We start from the raw sequence: 18542 nt of genomic DNA, 5'->3' as shown, positions 1-18542 counted from the left end.
TTTATTTGTAAAATGAAATATAAATATTTCTACTATTTATTGAATATAAATTTACGTATTGTTATCGTTGGGATCACTGCCTCCTTGGCATTCTTCAAAACTGTTCCGCATGACTACACTCACTCAGTCTATTCATGTGGACAAAAATAAGTTTCTATTGCTACGCTTGAGTGAACATATAATTAGCCTATATTGTATCTGTTTTTTGCCTTTATAACCGTGTCTGTGAGCCACGACTCCAACAGCCGATATCTGTTTGGTAGAATTCCATGCCATTGCCATCATCAAATAATGAATTCCTATGGGTTTTATTTCTTGAGATTTGAACAAACTACTTAAATTAAAATATATGGATTCTCCAAGTTGGACTCTACCATTATTCATACAGGAAGTGATTATTGAATACCACATCCTAATACCAGCGGAACTGGTATCTTTTTGCTGTGTATCAAGTGTAACATATCGAGAAGATAATTAACACCCTATGGATTTACTATTATATTTTTTTTTCCTGATTGTTAAATGATGTCATCCATGTGACGTCGTCGTGTGAATTTTATGTCATTATGAAGGTAATATTTTATGAACCATTAGTGATAGTATACCAGCTGCTTAAATACGTACATTACATATATTGCGTGTGTTCTTAAGCATAACGTTAGGTGTTTAATTTACTCACTCAATCACATTCATCGTCCAATTGTTGCTCCGGTGTTAACAACATGATTTTCCGGTTGATTTTTTAAACCAATGGGAATTATAGAGGAAGAAGATTGTAGAGATAAACACGATAGTATTATTCTGTGAAACTCTGTATAGTTGTGTTTTAGTTTTATTTTGTCAATCTGTTAAATTACGATATGTTACTTCTAGGCAATAACTTCTCGGTGAGTAGTAATTTATTAACGGTTTTTAATTATGCAGTATGACATTAATTATATATTGAATCATTGGTGATGTTTATGGTGTGGTTTTATATGGCAAGTTAGGTTTTTGTGTAATAATGGAAATAGCTGTGTGTACTATGTATATCGGACCATGTGTTGATATATGTAGGATTATTCTTTATACTTAAAATTTCCATTAAAAATTATACAGAACCAATTTACTTTTTGGTACCATGATGTATTTATAAACCCACTTCCCAAACTGATCGTATAATGTGAGAATAGTTAAATTGTAACAAAAGAAATAAATTCAGTCGGAGGGAAAATGGCAAAAGGTTTCCTACTTTCTAGGAGTTTTATCAGATAATCTATATTGCTTTGACAACTCTTGTAACATGACCACAGTGTTGATTTTGCCATTTTTTCTGTAACTCTAGTTAGGAAGTGGGGGAAGATAGAATAGGCATAGTATAATTGCATGCACTATTGCATGCTCTCTGAATACTCTACATAAGTTTTTCACAATCACGTTTTCCTAACTAGATGTAATTAAATGATATAGATGAAATAATATTTATCTACCTGCCTGTCATCAAATAATTACCATGATAAATAGGCCTTAAATAACCTTGCATGAATTATGTCAATATTAAAATTGGCTGGTAGTTGCCAGGGAACATTAAAGAGCAAAGTGAATGGCGCACACGCTGTCAACAGAGATGTCGCCACAGCTAAAAATAAAAATTTTACGATTTTTACAACCAAGGTTATATATTATGCTAAATGTTTACTGACTATACAATTAAAGGAAATGCTTAATATTTCTTGCTAATTTAATTTTCATCCCTTTAAATAATAATTTTCAAAATATGTTTCTTAAAATAGATTTCCGTTTAATAGATTTCTTAGAAATAATGGTAGGTAGCCACTCCCGATCATACCAAACTCGGAGATTTAGTTATTATTAAGTGGTGAGATCCACCATGTAAAACTAACTAGTGAAAGTCTTTACAATGTTGAAAAAATTAATTATTAAGTTAAAAAGTTATAAATTAATCATAATAAATGGATTGTTTTAGATATTACTCAATGGTGATGGCATGGCAAAATTAAAAATAGTATTTAGTAATCGTAAAAGACGATGTACTGTAGTTAAAACAATAATGAATTTGGCTATACATTATAATTATAAATAATTATTAAGTTTAAAAAAAATTTAATATTAATTATAATGGTTGATTTAGACATTATTCAATGATGGTACAGTATGTAAGAATTAAAAATAATAATCATAATACTACAATTCAGTGTTTCATGCTGCAATGTATGTTTTTATATGAACAAAGATATATAATAATTAATCTCTTTCTATATGAAAATAATATAGGTACGTTATTGATTAAGTATGAAATATCTCGGCAATAATTATAATGTAGATCCTAAGCATACGTAGTGTAGATTTAATAACACGCATTCGTGACTTGCACACCAATAAAATTATAAGTACGAATGAAATTTAATTATCAAACTGGTCGATGAACTTTGATACATCTCTTCATGGAAAAACAAAATTAAGTAATTCAGCTTGTTTGTGGTTTTTAATGCAATTTTTTTTGTTATTGAGATTTTTTTTTTTAAGTTGTTTACTGTAGTTGTAAAGAATAGTGTAAGTCTTTCTTATTAAGACTACAGTCGTTTTTTTTTTTTGGTACTCTACTGTATCTCCAAAATACCAATATTCACGCCATTCAAACTGCGGTATGTTTTAATCTCCCCTTCAGCCAATGTTCAAATATGTTAGAATTCAGCAAATATGTTTGAGCTTTTTTTAGCCAACATCTTTTCAGCAGCCGAATGCCTCAAATTCTCTTCCATTTTCCGTAACTAACAATCAGGTTACAGACATTGGCAATTGTTAGATGAGGCCCGTCCATTGTATGGGTAACATCTAGTTCATATTTAATTTAATCATTCATACCAAAAGAAGCTCTTTAGAATTACTCTTTTGAATTACTCTTTTACAATTATTGTTGCATTACCAGTCCCTTCACTGCCAACATCCCTAATTGCATAATACATATTACTGTACAGTAATAACATAAATTCCCGTCATTTGATTGGATGATTGGGGATCACATGGTATGCAAAAGTACTTACTATTTAACGATCATGCAATAGTACTATGAAAATAGAATTTAAGCTTTCACCTTAAAATTATTTGTATACATTAATTATTTTATAAATCCAAAGGCAAATTACTGAAAAAAATGACAATGCTGTGGGTATCAGTGGCTGGATCTCAATGGAGATACAAAAAAAAAGCGAAAAGCTAAATCAAAACGATAAAGTAAACAGCCAGAAAAGTTAGCAGAGCTTTCGGGCAACACTAGCCCTTCATCAGTGCAAGTGAGGGAATTTGGATAAAGTCATAGCGTATGAGTTGGCAAGTGCTGCCTGGGTAGACAGGAATAAAAGAAATATAACAATTAATTATTTTATAAACATATGCCAAATTAATAATATCATTCCCAGTGGAATGGTAGAGATAGTTATCAACAGCTGTGGGTATATATCCCTTCATTTGTAATATTTATTGCATTACTACCTATCAGCCCCTTCATTGGCAAAGTCTCTATTGCATAATGCATAATATAATAGGCCTAGTATACGGTATATCATTGCCTGGTCCAGTGCATTGCTATGGTAGAGATAGTATCCACAGCTGTGGGTATGCAGTGTCCCTTCATTTGTGATATTTATTGCATTAATACCTATCAGCCCCTTCACTGGCAAATTCCCTATTACATAATGCGTAATATAATACTAATAGGCCTAGTATACGGTATATCATTGCCTGGTCCAGTGCATTGCTATGGTAGAGATAGTTATCCACAGCTGTGGGTATGCAGTATCCCTTCATTTGTGATATTTATTGCATTAATAATACCTATCACTCCCTTCACTGGCAAATTCCCTATTACATAATGCGTAATATAATACTAATAGGCCTAGTATACGGTACATCATTGCCTGGTCCAGTGCATTGCTATGGTAGAGATAGTTATCCACAGCTGTAGTAAAACTAAACATAACATTGATTCTCTTGAGAAGGTTACAGTTTATCTACTTCAAGTTGTTTAAATACTTAGCATAGCATTTTGCTTATGATTCCTCAAGTTATTTTTAGAATAACGCGCAGTAATTATGATAAATCGCGCATCATCTCATGATGCTTGAATTTACTAACGTGTGTTGATTCGATGAATAATAATAATGATGTGTATGTTGTAATATATACATTCCTCGAGTTTGTATACACTAATGTTAATGTTATTATGAAATTAACATAATGTAATTACAGATATTTCAATGTAATTCAGTTCTATTAATAACCATATAGAATGATGGCTGATGGATAGAATATGGTAATCACCAGTGTTCAGGTTTCTTTTATTTTTTGTAACATAAATATTTACAATTAATTAAGCAGGTATTTCTTTTCAAGTGAGTAGAGTGTATGGCAAAAACATACAGAAATATAATGTAAACAATACTATACACACAAACATTATTTCAGGGACAGGCTTTTGTATGGGACACTAATATAGAAACTTCAATTGATATGAAAAGGGTATTAGAAAGAGAGATTTGGCTGACACCAAGGCCGTAGCGAGAGGTTAAAAACAGACAAGGCAAAGATACTTTAAATATAATTATTAATATAAAATATGACGATCTGTGCTGGGGAATTGAGGTGGGTGGTGAGTATTGAAAATTTCATACGAGACAAGATCCTGGATACAACTGGAACTGGATACAATTTCTCCATGTAGTTTTTTAGTTTGGCCTCAAACATCATTAACCTTTCTGCCACTCGCATCACATTCTGGAGTGTCATTCTTCTTGCCGTACTTTAAAAGATCCTACTGTCATTCTTCGGTCATTCTTTTGCTGGTGAACTTCCTGAACCAAGTTGAATTGTTTAACAAGAAATAGTGATACTGCTAGCTACACCAATTGTTTCCTTCCTATGTTTCTGATACAAGGTGCTTTATTCACCATTAGCTAGTCTATGTTTACATGCACGTTTCTCTATTGGAGTTAAATACAACCAATCTAAGCCTTAAGCTCTGTCTACACTATCATACTTTACAGTATGTGACAAAAAAATGATGTGCCCATATATAGACATGATGTCATATCACTACCATATTTGGGCATATCACTACCATATTTTTTGTCAAACTAGTTTGATAGTGTAGAGAGAGCTTAGAGGTGTTTATCTTGTTCTACATTTGAACTTATGGTCTAACGCTACATCGGATGTAACGCTGAAAGCTATCAGAGGTACATCCGAGTTATATCAGAATTAACGACACAAAGATATGAGAGTTAATGGAGCATGATTGTATAAACTCTGATATGATTCAGATCAGCTTAAGGTAACATTGCACGTGACCACAATTATCATGTTCACACACACAATTATTGCTATGAAAATTTTCCAAACATCAGTGTTATTGTTGTTAATCAATCATTATCAACCATGTATTAATCAGATCAGTGGCATAGCTTGAATAGTATCAATAAATACTAGACAGGAAAAAAAAAGATTCGTGAGAACATTCAGAATAGGCAAAAGAAAAATGCGCATAATATTAACATCATGTTTTGGTAACTGCAAAAGATTCCTGTATTTAATTATTTATAGAGAACTTATACAAGAATATTCCAAATATGTATTCAAAACATTAATGTTATAATCCCCTTATTCCTATGTTGTTTCTGATCAAATTGAACATTACTAGAAATATATTGTACTCTATTTATTGATTTGTATTATAATTTATTTTATATTGGTATATTAATTTTCAAAAACTATACTATAGTATACTGTACATAAACAGTTTGTATATAAACATTTTTTTTTTAAATCCCACTTTCTGAATATTTTTCTCATATTATTTCGAAAATAAACAATAAAAACAAATAATACTCTTTATTTAAATAATTATTAATTTCTATCCTACGCTTGAATTAAAATTACTGTCTTGCGCTTTACTTGCCCACTGACATATTTTGCTTGATATCGCTCCTAACCTTTGTTTGTAAAGCTCTGACAAATATGGTAGTGATATGCCCAAATATGATAGTGATGTGATGTCATCGTGTCCATATATGGACACATCACATTTTTTTGTCACATAAAGTTTGATAATGTAGACAGAACTTAATGGAAAATTTAAATTTAAAAAACAGCTATAGTACAATAGCACAAAAACATGCAGATTAATCAAATATCTACTACAAGATAACATGTTGTCGTTATGTTCACTGTCTTCTTCTTCATATTCACTATTCATCATTAAATGTAAATGAGTCATCATTAATATCACATTATTAACATCCAGGATAAGATGACGTCTGTCTACATTATTCTTGTATATCTTCGTCTGCATTTATCAGTAATTGCATTTGGAGATATAGTTAATGATCATTTTATAGAAATGTTGTAGGTGATGGGGAGAGTTGGTTACTTAACCTAATAAATATGTTTCTTTATTCAAAGTGATCCATGTTGTTATAATCTACTGTACACAACTAAGATTAAGGAGGGGGAAAGGGTTTGTAGGCAACCAAAAACAAAGCAGGAAAGTAAAAAAAAAAAAAAAAAATACCTCGCTCAAGAAAGGGTAGTTTCACATAAACGCCTGCCCTAATATTATAGCCTCAAAGGCCAATTTACTGTACACAGGCGAGCGGTAACATTAAGCGAAAAAACCGCGTAGCTTGTCCCACGTAGAATCTGTATCTAAGCGGAACCCGCCCGTCTGCTCCGCATTATGCGTTATAATAAGGAATAACATAGATACTATATATCTTTATTACCGTTACTGCTCGTCTGTGTAAATTGGCCTTTACGCTGTACATGTGAAGATATCCATAAACATAGTTGGCCAAATTCACCTCCTTATAGTCTATTTAAACCAACGACCAAAATGTATCATAGCTACAGTACAAATCAAAGTGAAATGGCTGGCTCATATTCACGTACATGTACACCATACAGAATATAATAATTGTAATAACTTTAATCCTCAGCCGACTTGATGTATTAAATTTGCTATGCAAAGTAAAATACATTTAACGCATTCATACGTAAACTTTATAACAGACAAATTTAGATTGTGTGGGCTGATCATTTCATATCATAATCATAAATTTTCCTTCATAGCTTAAATTAGCTATCATCAATTAAAGGTCATATTTTAAAAATCATAATAATATAAAGAGCAAACTAACTGACATATATTGACATTTACAAATTGTCGTAAAACAGACAAGAATAATTGTCTTTATAAAATTATAAAAATACATAATTTCAATGTATTCCTCTGGATTTCTCCAGTGTCATGCAAATTCTGTAATATACCATCATGTGTTTCACATGTATCGCCTATCATAGACAATAATCTAAACATTAACTTAACTTTGATACAGGCAACACATGTGATACACATGTGATGCTGTAATACAGAATTTTCTTATGATACTGGGAAAATAGTGTTGTAAGTTGAGATAATCAGGTATTTTTATTTTGTTGTTTTAAACTATAATATGGAGTGAGTGCAGAATCTTTTGGGCTTTAGCCTATTCTCTTATTATCTGACTAAATAAATGTTATTATTCCAAATCTCTGTAAATCTGTATTTTTGTTTATCATTTTTGTTTAATATTCTAAGTACCCCCTATATAAATAATAGTAAAGTATATTGATTCAAAAAGGTCAACAATGATTAACCAATGATTAACCTTTATGTACAAAGGATATGGCAGCCATTTATTTTAATTACTGCAATGCAGTATAAATTAAAGTGGTATACAAAAATAATTTTAATTTATAATTTTTTCTTTGATAAACATGAAATTCTACAGTAAATGCTCAGAGTGGGTGGATCACAAGTTAAAATAAATGAATAAATAAATATTAAAATTTCTTTAAATAATTATTATCAGCTGTTGAAAATAAATTAAATGCCAGTGCACTGTTGTATTTAATGTATAAATCAGTATTTAATGGATTCCTGGGATCCAGGATTTTTTAAACGAGGCAGCTCTAACATAATATTACTTTAGTCTGTCATAAACACATATCAACAAGTTCATTTGTTTCTGTAAAATGAGGTGAGCACGCTCCTTCCAAGTGATTCATCCAAGAGATTCATATATTTATGAAAACTGGTCAGTTTATTTTACACTCAAAATTGAACAATGATATGAGTGGTATCATATAATACCATCTATCTCAAATTTTGTTTGTTAATACATTTATGTCAAGTAGTAGATTCCTATATAAAAAAACAATAATTCTTCTGTGATACAGTCATGGTCAACTTGATAGATTTAATCCGCAGCAATATTCAAGTATAAGTGAATGAACTTGCTTCAAAAAGAAAATTTAACCAGATTTCCCCTAATACACGTTTTGATTTGGCCATGGCTGGATCACTTAATATAGTAAGTACTTTATTAGTGTTAAATCTGCCATACCATCCATACACTCTTTGTAACACTGTTTTTATGAATGATAGTAAATTCTTTCCTTAAAAAAGGTAGATCTATTCAAAATTGTTAGGTGCCAAAAACCCATGAAAAATTCCTTTACTTTTAAACAATTATATCCCACAGTGTAGCTCCAGTTTAAATACGAAAATAGGTCAACTGTTTTGAAAAGTTCTGTTTCGTTTTGCTGTACTTTTAAATATTACAACAATTGTTGATTGTTGAAGATAGTAGACACAGGTTTTTGTGTTACCTTTAGTTTAATTAAATTGTAATCATGATTACAGAATTCCAAGTTCTCAGCCAAAACTAATATTTGTATTGTGTTTCCTTATCAGTATTCATGTACTTGATGCTGTTAGACATCCTTCCTTTGAAGTACTGTATAGCACATCAAATGTAAATGTTTATTTTGTTATGTAAACAGTGATTTGTTGTATACAGTACTGAACACAACTATCATGATGGACAGATTAAAAGAGGTGAAATTGATAGCTTGTTGCTTATAAATTATATTGAATTTTTAAACAATAAATAATTGTTTGGATAAATATACAAAGCTTGTTGCCAGTTATAAACCAATTTATAATTTATAATTCCAGAAATGAGAATTAAATTCAGTCCTTTTTATATCCAAGTTTGGTTATGGAACTTTTTGTTTTGGTGTAGTTACTGCAGTAACTGCAGTATAATTATTGTTTAAATAAACCTTCATGATGATATACAACATACTGGAAACCTAGAGTTATTGCATTTTCATGAAACGTGTCTACCAGCTTAACATTATATATCCTATTTAATATCCTATTGGATACAATAACTATGGTTGTATTATTAGTGACTCATCATAGCAAAGACTTGTCTGGTGGTTTTAGGCTACACCCATTATTATAACTACTACCAGTAGTAGTACATACAGCCAGCCACGCAGCTGTTTGAATTACACATGATAATAAAAGAGTTAGGCCTGGAATATTGATATAAAATTATAATGCATTTAATACGCAAAGGATGTTGTTGATTGTGCATGTTATTTTTGTTTCGCTGTAGCAATGATTGTGAGTTTTTAATTATTTGTATGCTTTTTTATATTATATGTAAATTATTATATTTAGTTTGAAAAATAACAAAATTGTATATATTAGTAGTAGTGTATAATGGTTAATAATAAGAATAAGTATATTTAGTGTTATATTTGTTACTATGTTTGATATCATTGGATATCATATTTTTATGAGGCTAATCAGAATTTTAAGTACATTATGTTTTAGCAGCGTTAATTTATTATAGAAAGATATAGTAAAACCTCACTTTGTCTCATTAATGGTTTTATGTATTAAATCAGCTTGTATTAATATGTACTAAGAGTATAGAAATTCATTGAGGAGAAGGTTAAACAGTGGCGAGATTGAAAATGGTTTTTTTATAACTAGTATCAAATTATTTTGGTACATTGATTCACTCCTGAGTGGTCACCTAATACTTAGACCCAATCTTAATACCAATGTCCAGCTAGTGGATAAGTAGGTGTTTGGTACATCAGTTCGTCTCAGTGACAGTTGAAAACGAGTCAAACCAAGAACCTATACTTAATCATCTTATTAATAATGTATACCCCATTAATCTTAATGTATACTAATACATTAATGTCATACATCATTCACTCAACAAGACCTAGATTTTCCATTGCTATCATGTACATACTTTATGTCGTTTTGTGTGAAGAAGTATATCTTTCATGTACACTCCTATAAAAAATAACAACATACGATATTATAATATAAATTTGACGTACTGCATGTGAAATTGTGTGTTTGTGTGATCATGAAGCTCTGTCTACACTGTCAAACTAGTTTGACCAAAAAAGTGTGTACCCAAACATGGTAGTGATATTCCTAAATATGGTCGTGATATGACATATCATGTCCATATATGGGCACAGCTCATTTTTTGTCACATAAAATGTGATAGTGTAGACAGAACTTTAGTTTAAAAACATTTAACAAATCTGAGTAATAATGTTAAGATATACTTAATACTTAATACTTATTAGTATAAATTACAATTATATTTTATCACAATACTGTTTTTCGTTATGATTATAAACTAGATTACCGGTAATACAAATTTGAGAGAGAGAAAAACGGTAGACTTATTGATACAGTAAATCGTTCAATACGAAAGATTCATTCTCTGTAAGTGCTTATGTCACAAATTCCTAAAATAGACATTAAATATTAGAACTTGTTATAAATCAGAAATTGAAACTCGTGTTAAGGACAAAGTCAAGCTGAGTTTTATTGAGCGCCAGATAGCTGGAAATCGTAGGATATTCCCAGTAGCACCTCCTATTACTGTTTACATAGAGAATATGTACCCATTTTATAAATAAATATAAATATACACTATTAGTATTACTATGGAGGAATAGTTCCTCTTTGGTGATACTGTACTCACTCTGTGTGCAAGAGCCTGGAGGTAAATGGTTCGAATCCCATCCATGTACCAATTTTTTTCCATACAATCTGAATTTTTTTCAATAAAATGGTTGTAAGACCATTTTCCAAAATTCAACATTGTTTTTATCAAGAATATTTAGAATTTTGTATCCAATTTTAAAGAATTGATGATATAGCTGAATTGATGATATAGCTGAATCCACTGAGAAATATCAACAATTTTTACAAAAGCAAAAATTGTTACATATTGTAATAGATTGAACATTGTGTTTATTTAATATTACTGTTAATATTGCAGCCAGAAATATCACAAATTTTACAAAATACGATCAATGCAAATTAAAGAAAGATTGATACTTTGTACAATACAGTATCTTTCTGTAACCATTTTATTTATTTTTATTTTATATACTGTATAACATTACAAATATTTGAATTTCAAAATATAGCCGTTAACAATGATGATATAGATAGTGCGAATAACTAAGGGTTTAGGATAATAATACAAGTTATGAAATTCAACAGATTTAACAATTGAATACTTTTCAATGATCCATCATCTGGAAAATAAGGCAAGGGATAGTGTTATAGGATTATTGCTGGATTTAAAAAAAAATCTGATTTTATCTTATAACAATGACTAGATAGTGAACAAATAATTAAATTAAGTTATTCAATTGAATTTAAATAATTAAATAGTTCACAATGAGTTATCTTCCGGAAAGTAAGGCAAGGTGTTATTTTTTTATAGATTATTGATGACCTTCCTGAACTTGTACAATTCAAATTTGCGTTTTTATGATACAATAATGATTTTGTTATATATATTCAATGGATTTATCCTTTGAAAATGGTGCACAATCAACAGCCTTTAGTTGTAATATTCATTGTGTGATATTTTGTGTGTTAAACTTTTCATTCTGAACAATCAAACGTTATATTTAGCTCCAAATGACCTCTTGTGAAAAATAGCGAAGTAGTACAGTGTAGTAGTCTTTTTCTGGCAGAACTGCAAATAGAAATGTGGTCATATTTTGTAATATTTCCCCTTGTTGTACCCCATGAGCCTATAAATAATATTAATGTTTTTTACTAGCAATTTCCTCCCACCCTACAATGTTAAAGGGGCACTTTTTTTCCTGTGAAAGGAAGCAGAAGAAATATTTATTTTGGAGGACACCAATACTTTGATTTCCTTAATAGTGGTTCTACTATATAAGTTCCATATTTTATGAATCATTTCTTTTTTAATTAGAATTTTATTTAAATATTATTTCATAATCTAATTATTTCTAAATTATATCCGATTATCCATTCTGGTAATTTTTCTAAATAATCTTCAATTTATCTTGCATCCCATCCAGCCTTAAGGCTTGGGCAAAACAGTTTCCATGGTGACATACTGTAAGTAATGAGTGTGTCACAGCAGTGTCAGTCATAATATTGATGTGCTATATTATAAATTGCTTTTATGATGAATAAATTTCTTTTTCTTGCCCTAGAGAAAAAGTGTGATTCAAATGCTATATAATGTAATGTTGGATCTTATTATATTTGATTAGAATATAATGCCCATAGCAAAAATACAGTATATTCTTAAACATACAATACATACATTTATTTTTTGTTTTTCAAAAAACACATTGTATAAAAAGGAAATTATATTTAATTAATTGTCATCAGTCAGGTCTTGTCTTTTAAGGCGAGTGAGTGCGATCACTCACCTAACACACTCCTAAACTGCCCTTGAGGAGTGCGATTTACAACACGCCTAAATTTGGTAAACTTCTACACATCAAAATACAAACAGCACACCTACAGCACCCCTGAATGTATTGAGGAGTGCAATTTGTAGCACACCTATAATTTTTAAAAGACAAGGCCTGTTGCCATTCTTTTTTGGCAAATAATGTATTTATATCTTAGAGACTTATAGAGACTAACTGTAGACATTTTGTTAGTGTTACAATAATATATATCATATGGCAAATATATTAAAACAAAATGAATATTTCTTGAATTGCGATAATTGTAGCAATATCAAGGGTTTTCTATTCTAACTTCAGATGATATCGGAAATAGAAATGTCCCTTCTGCACGAATTCAAATGCTTATCTCCAGCCGTAGTTCATTAAAGCTTTTTATACTTATTTCTGTAGCTCCTGATAAGGTTTCTGTCTGCTGGGTAGGGAAGGTCAAAGAAGGCAGTACCGAGTCTACAACAGCCTACAATAATTTTGCAAATATCGACACTCTCATTTGTAGATTTGCTACTGTATGGCATTAACATATTATTGAACAAACCAATGGATTTCTACATTGTTCGATTTGGATACATATAATTTATTTATTTGATCAATAACCTGTAGAATTATCTTAATAGAATGGGTGTTGATACTTTGTATTGTGTAAGGTTTTGTACCATTTTTCTGCTTTTCTCATTAGAATTTTCAAAATTAAAATTTTGTTTATTTACAATTTTTTTGTTTTTATCTTTACAGTCTGCCCAGTTAGAGACGCGGCTTCCTGTGAATCGGAAATCCCATCTGCCTCCTCCGAAAATCAACACAACGCTGTTGAAGTCCCCGGAAAAAAAGAAACTACCTCATCTGTCCCCGACTTCCCCAACCATCCATCGTGGCCTTCAAATTGGAGATACAGTGTGTACAGAGGATCATCGTATCGGCACGTTAAAATATAAAGGAACTACGCATTTTGCAGCAGGCACGTGGGTTGGTATTCATCTGCAAGAACCAATTGGTAAACACGACGGTAACGTTGATGGTGTGCAATATTTTGAATGTGAAGAGAATCACGGCGTATTTATTCTCGCTAGTAAAGTTTACTTTGTTAATAAAAAAGACGTTGGGTTACCGGATTGCCCACCAACAAATACGGAAGAAAACAAAACTTTTGATTATCCCTCAAGCAAATTAAAAACTTTTTCAAAGGAAAACAATTCTTCAAAATTTGCTGGGAAACTATCGCATTCTTTATTCAATTCAAAGGTCCCTCGACCAAAAACTTTGCCAGTCTTTCATAGGAAATCAAATCCTGAAAAAACTGAAGACGTTTACCGAGTGGAAATATCACCGGTTGAGAAAATTGCAAACAGCAAGATTAGTTTTCACGTCAGTAGCATAGCACCTGTGGAAAAGAAAATCACAGTGAATGAATTTCTAAAAGATAGTAACAAAAAAAGGACGTTAAATTCGACAAATAGCGAGTCTTGTACAGCAAAGCAAGTATATTTTGATAAATTACAAGACGATTTATGCAAACCATATCTAAGTTCTACATCTCAAGGACTCAAATCTATACCAAGTTTTACCGATTTAACTGAACAATCTGCAGATGAAATTAGTGAATTCAAATCTCGCTTAAAACCACTCGATTCTAGTTCACCAAAGAAAAATACTTTCTCTTCTTCACATAAATTTGAACGTTCAAGAAAGGATGATAAGGAGGTTGTAAGTAGTTTCGCAAATATTGATTTAGTGTTTTCAAAGACTCAGCCATCAAATTCACAAGGAAACGAGTTTGCTTGTCATGTTAATAACAACACGTTTGAAGATACTCAACCTAATGTTTCTTCTGAATTAATTGAGCTGGAGGATCTTAGTCTGCAACCAAAAGTTAGTGACGACGTTCGTAAGACATCGGAAGAAAATTCCAATCAGTATCAGGGTCCTCTTTTAGGTGAATCACCAACTGTACCACTGGCAGATATTCAGCCAAGGACATTGGATATAGACTCTTTCGCTTTTGATGTAAACGAGGATGGTGAGTTCAGCGAGTTTCTTGCAATTCCTTCATTTCTTGACTCCCCAAGCGGTCGTTGGAAATTTGATCTTTTAACGCCAGTTGAGTTTGCAAAAGCACTTAATGAAAGTGATACGTTAAATTTGTGGGAGTTAGATCCTCCAGAAGAACCATATGAGACTGATTTATATGAAAACCCAGAAACAAATCGCGAGTGGGAAAAACATAATATTTGGGAGCCAATAACAATTGTTGAAGAAGAGTTTTTATCCGACTCATTTGATGACAAACAAGAGAATAGTAAAATGGAAGAAGCTAGTAGAGCAATAGGCAATGACAGTTATACACTGCCAGCAAGGAACAATAACAATGCCAACTCTCTAGATGTAACATTGGATGCTGTTCAGTTTGCTGCTGGAAATAATGATGTTGAAGAAAAGACATTTGTTGTTGAAAAAACTCTCGAAATGAATAAAACCATGGACATCATAAAAGATGTCAAGCAATCAATGAACCAAACTTATGAGTTAGATGAAAATGACAAATGTGAGAATGAAAAGCAAGCAATAGATGATATACCTGAAGACTTCGCTGAAGAATTCTTCAAAGAAGCGCATAAATTAAGTCAAGAACTTTCTAAGGGCAATTTCTTGCATTCTTCAACTCCTATCAAAGACGAACATTTCCAATATAATGAAACTATGCCATCCTACTTTAAAACACCTGCCAAAGGGAACACTATTGTAGAAACGGAAATACAAATGGAGACATGCGACGTTGTGGAACAAGTACCAATGAGTTTGGAAGAAGACATAAAACGAATGAGCCTTGAGGAAGTCCACAGTGAAGTGTCGATGGAAACGCAATCTGCAAAATCTTCTGATTTGGCAATGGTTACTGATTGTCCCTCAGGAAGCAAGGAGGTAAAAATGGATTCTGGCAGTAATTCCCAAAGTAGCAGCAAGAAAAACTCAAGATCCGAATTGTCAACCGTTTTAGAAGTTGAAATGACAATGGTTGCTGATCCAAAGTTAAGTAGTCAGAGAAAATTATCTTCCAAGGAGAAGGCCCATGATGAAGAGAATAACAATGATCTTCCAGTGTGTAAGGATAAAGTTGGAGTAGAACACTCAAAGCTACCTAGAAAAAGGACTTTACAACAACCTAAGACTACAATTAAGAAACACATAGGTGATTCTACATCAGATGCGGTCAATAAACTGTCCAAGACAAGTAGATTACTTAGGCCGTCAGTCAATACCAAACATGATAAACCTGATAAAAAACCTCATAACGAAACATTCACAGAAAAAGCTGACACAGATGGTTCTGGATCGCAAGGAAGCGGAGATAACCTGAATAGGAAAACTTACTCACCAACTTCCTGGAAGGAAAATAAGAAATCCACTGAAAGGAAAAGTTTGATTCCTCCTAGAAAGAAACCGCTTGAGTCTACCACCAAACAACCTGGAACATACGAGAAAGTTAAAAGCAGGATTGATGCAACATGGAAAGCACAAAACGCAGCGGCGGCAAAGGCTGGCGTTGCAGGTAAGCGCCCCCAGACATTAGTAGAGTCGGTCCTCCGTGACCTTGAGACAAGAGGTAGTCTTTCCTCCTCTACTAGGAGTTTGAAATCCGATACAAGTGGATCAACCCAACGTCCAAGCAGTCGGGCCAGCTCAACAGGTAAACACCGAAAAATAATGAAACTTTGCTATTTGCACCCAAAATTCTTTAAACTTTCATTTTCCTTGTTGAGCTTTTATATTATGATTTGCTATCTTAAATTTTTGCACAATTTGACAGTTAGTTAAACATATTTTTCCATTCAGCTAATTCTGTTTATACCAATTATTTTTTATAATTATATCTTTTCTAAAAATATTGAAAATTATTTAAATTCTACCAGAAAATTGTTTGTTTTTTTGTGGTTGTAAAAAATCCATTTTTGTTTACTATTTCTTCTTATGCAATAATTGCATGATTTCACCATCTTTTGTTTTTTTCTATATTTTGCATGATTTAGATGTGCAGTAAAATTGTTGACGTTCTTTTTTATCCGCAAGTATCGTTTTTCAGTGATAGTTTAAGAGATATAAATAAGTTAGTGATACAGTATAGAGTGGTGGGAAATGTATCATTGGCTTCCAGAGATGTAGTTTAAAAAAAGCTAAAAGGCCGAGTAGATATAGCTAAGCTACGTAAAAGGCATTAAAGTAAACTTTGAGAAAGTTAAGCTTGGGTTTCTATGCTATTCCTGGGAATACTGGGTACTATTACACCGTGCATGTGGTATTATAATGCATAAGATCCACACACCTTTAAGAAGACTATTAGCAGAAGCCCTCCTTTGGGACACACCTATTCAATAGACACTCCTATTCAATGGACACTTCTAAATTAAATAAAGCTCCTGAAGGTATCTCCTTAATAGGAATTTTATTTTATTTCAATGTCCTTAAACCAATATAATATTAATACAAATATGGGATTATTTACGATAGTATTTTAAATACCTATTTGACCCCCCCATTGACAATCTTATTTGTAGACACTAGCTCCAGGGGTTTTACCAAGAAGCCTAAAGCTGTGAAGCGTTCAGAATCTATGCGTGAACGTCGCACCAGTTCAACAAGTGCAACTTCCGAAACATCATTCCGGTCTGGGGCTATGATCACAACAACCGAGAGTTCTCGACAGAGTTCAAGAAGCGGCAGCCCTGAAGGTAAATCTATTTTTCAAATAATTTATTTATTGTACTTATTTTGTATACTTGAATTTTTTTTTAAAGTTGATAATGAACAGTCGACGTACAGTAAAACCCCTCCTTTGGCCCCACAAGCTTGTTTAGGGAACATCCCTACTAAGAAAAAATCAAGGGGTAATATATTTGTTAACACTACAGGACACTCCTATTAAGGGGAACACATGAAACAAACAAGGGGTACAGTAATAGATGTATAACACAACGACAAACCCCTATTTAAAAGACACTTCGTTGGTTCCCGAAGATGTCTCCTTAATGGGGTTCTGTAATGATGTATAATCCCACTCCGATATACAAATTGAAAAATAGTTTTCATAAACCTGTATTGATGGCACCTCAAACAAGGTAGAATGTTTTGCTATAGTTTGGTGGGCCTTAATCATCTAAGTATAGTATTTTAATAAATGTTGTGTTTATTAATAACATTGTAGTGCCTAGAATTTCTCTTAAATAATGTTGCATAAATTTACAGCTAAACCATTAAAAAGGAGAGCAATTCTACAATCAGCGAATAAAAGTAAGTGAGACTGGGTCAACAAATCTGTATATACTTGAGTGTGCACATGATCACTATAACATATCTATTGCATGTTTACATACAATATGTATTGCTTAAGATATTCAATGCCAGTTTCAACTATATGTATAATAGATCTCAGGAACTGAATGAGACATTTATATTATACAGAAAATTCTTGTTGAAGAATAAATCATGTTTTCAACTTTGAACTTAAAAGCACTTCTTCTCTTCATCACCACACATCCTCTACAACTTTGTTTTAATATTTTGTGTATCACAGCACTCAAACTTATCCAAATTAGGTTGAGTTTATTGCAGTATATATTGTAGGGTTAAGCCTGGTTCCCACTTGGATGCATCGCAATGATGTAGGCACAACACAAGTGAGTTGACCAATCACAAGCGACAGTTTGGATGATCTATAGCATTGTGATTGGTGAAAATACTTGCAGTACTTGCTTACGTCCTTGCGTGCATCCAAGTGGGAACCCGCTTTAATATACATAATATATGCACTTCAGTACATTCAAATAATATGCAGTTGTAAAAAGCATCCGTGTACACTTGTGGCATTTAGAAAT

General features: G+C 31.9%; 1 protein-coding gene across 8 annotated transcripts in view; it reads left to right on the top strand.

Annotated features, from left to right (window-relative positions):
• Positions 1 to 18542, top strand: part of LOC140049585 (uncharacterized) — a 62673-nt gene that overhangs the window by 21958 nt on the left and 22173 nt on the right. For 4 of the 8 annotated variants that reach the window (XM_072094496.1, XM_072094497.1, XM_072094499.1 and 1 more), the window contains exons 2-4: positions 13411 to 16360; positions 17226 to 17399; positions 17914 to 17958. In XM_072094496.1, the coding sequence (XP_071950597.1) occupies positions 13411 to 16360; positions 17226 to 17399; positions 17914 to 17958 (3169 nt within the window). Of the gene's footprint in view, positions 1 to 176; positions 888 to 9287; positions 9509 to 13410; positions 16361 to 17225; positions 17400 to 17913; positions 17959 to 18542 lie in introns of those variants that run through there. The other 4 variants (XM_072094502.1, XM_072094503.1, XM_072094501.1 and 1 more) reach the window with 4 other exon arrangements.

Source organism: Antedon mediterranea, chromosome 5, assembly GCF_964355755.1.
Source record: "Antedon mediterranea chromosome 5, ecAntMedi1.1, whole genome shotgun sequence".
Taxonomy (NCBI): Eukaryota; Metazoa; Echinodermata; class Crinoidea; order Comatulida; family Antedonidae; genus Antedon; species Antedon mediterranea.
The sequence above is the reverse complement of the archived record's forward strand: the minus strand, read 5'-3'. Positions and strand labels throughout refer to the sequence as shown.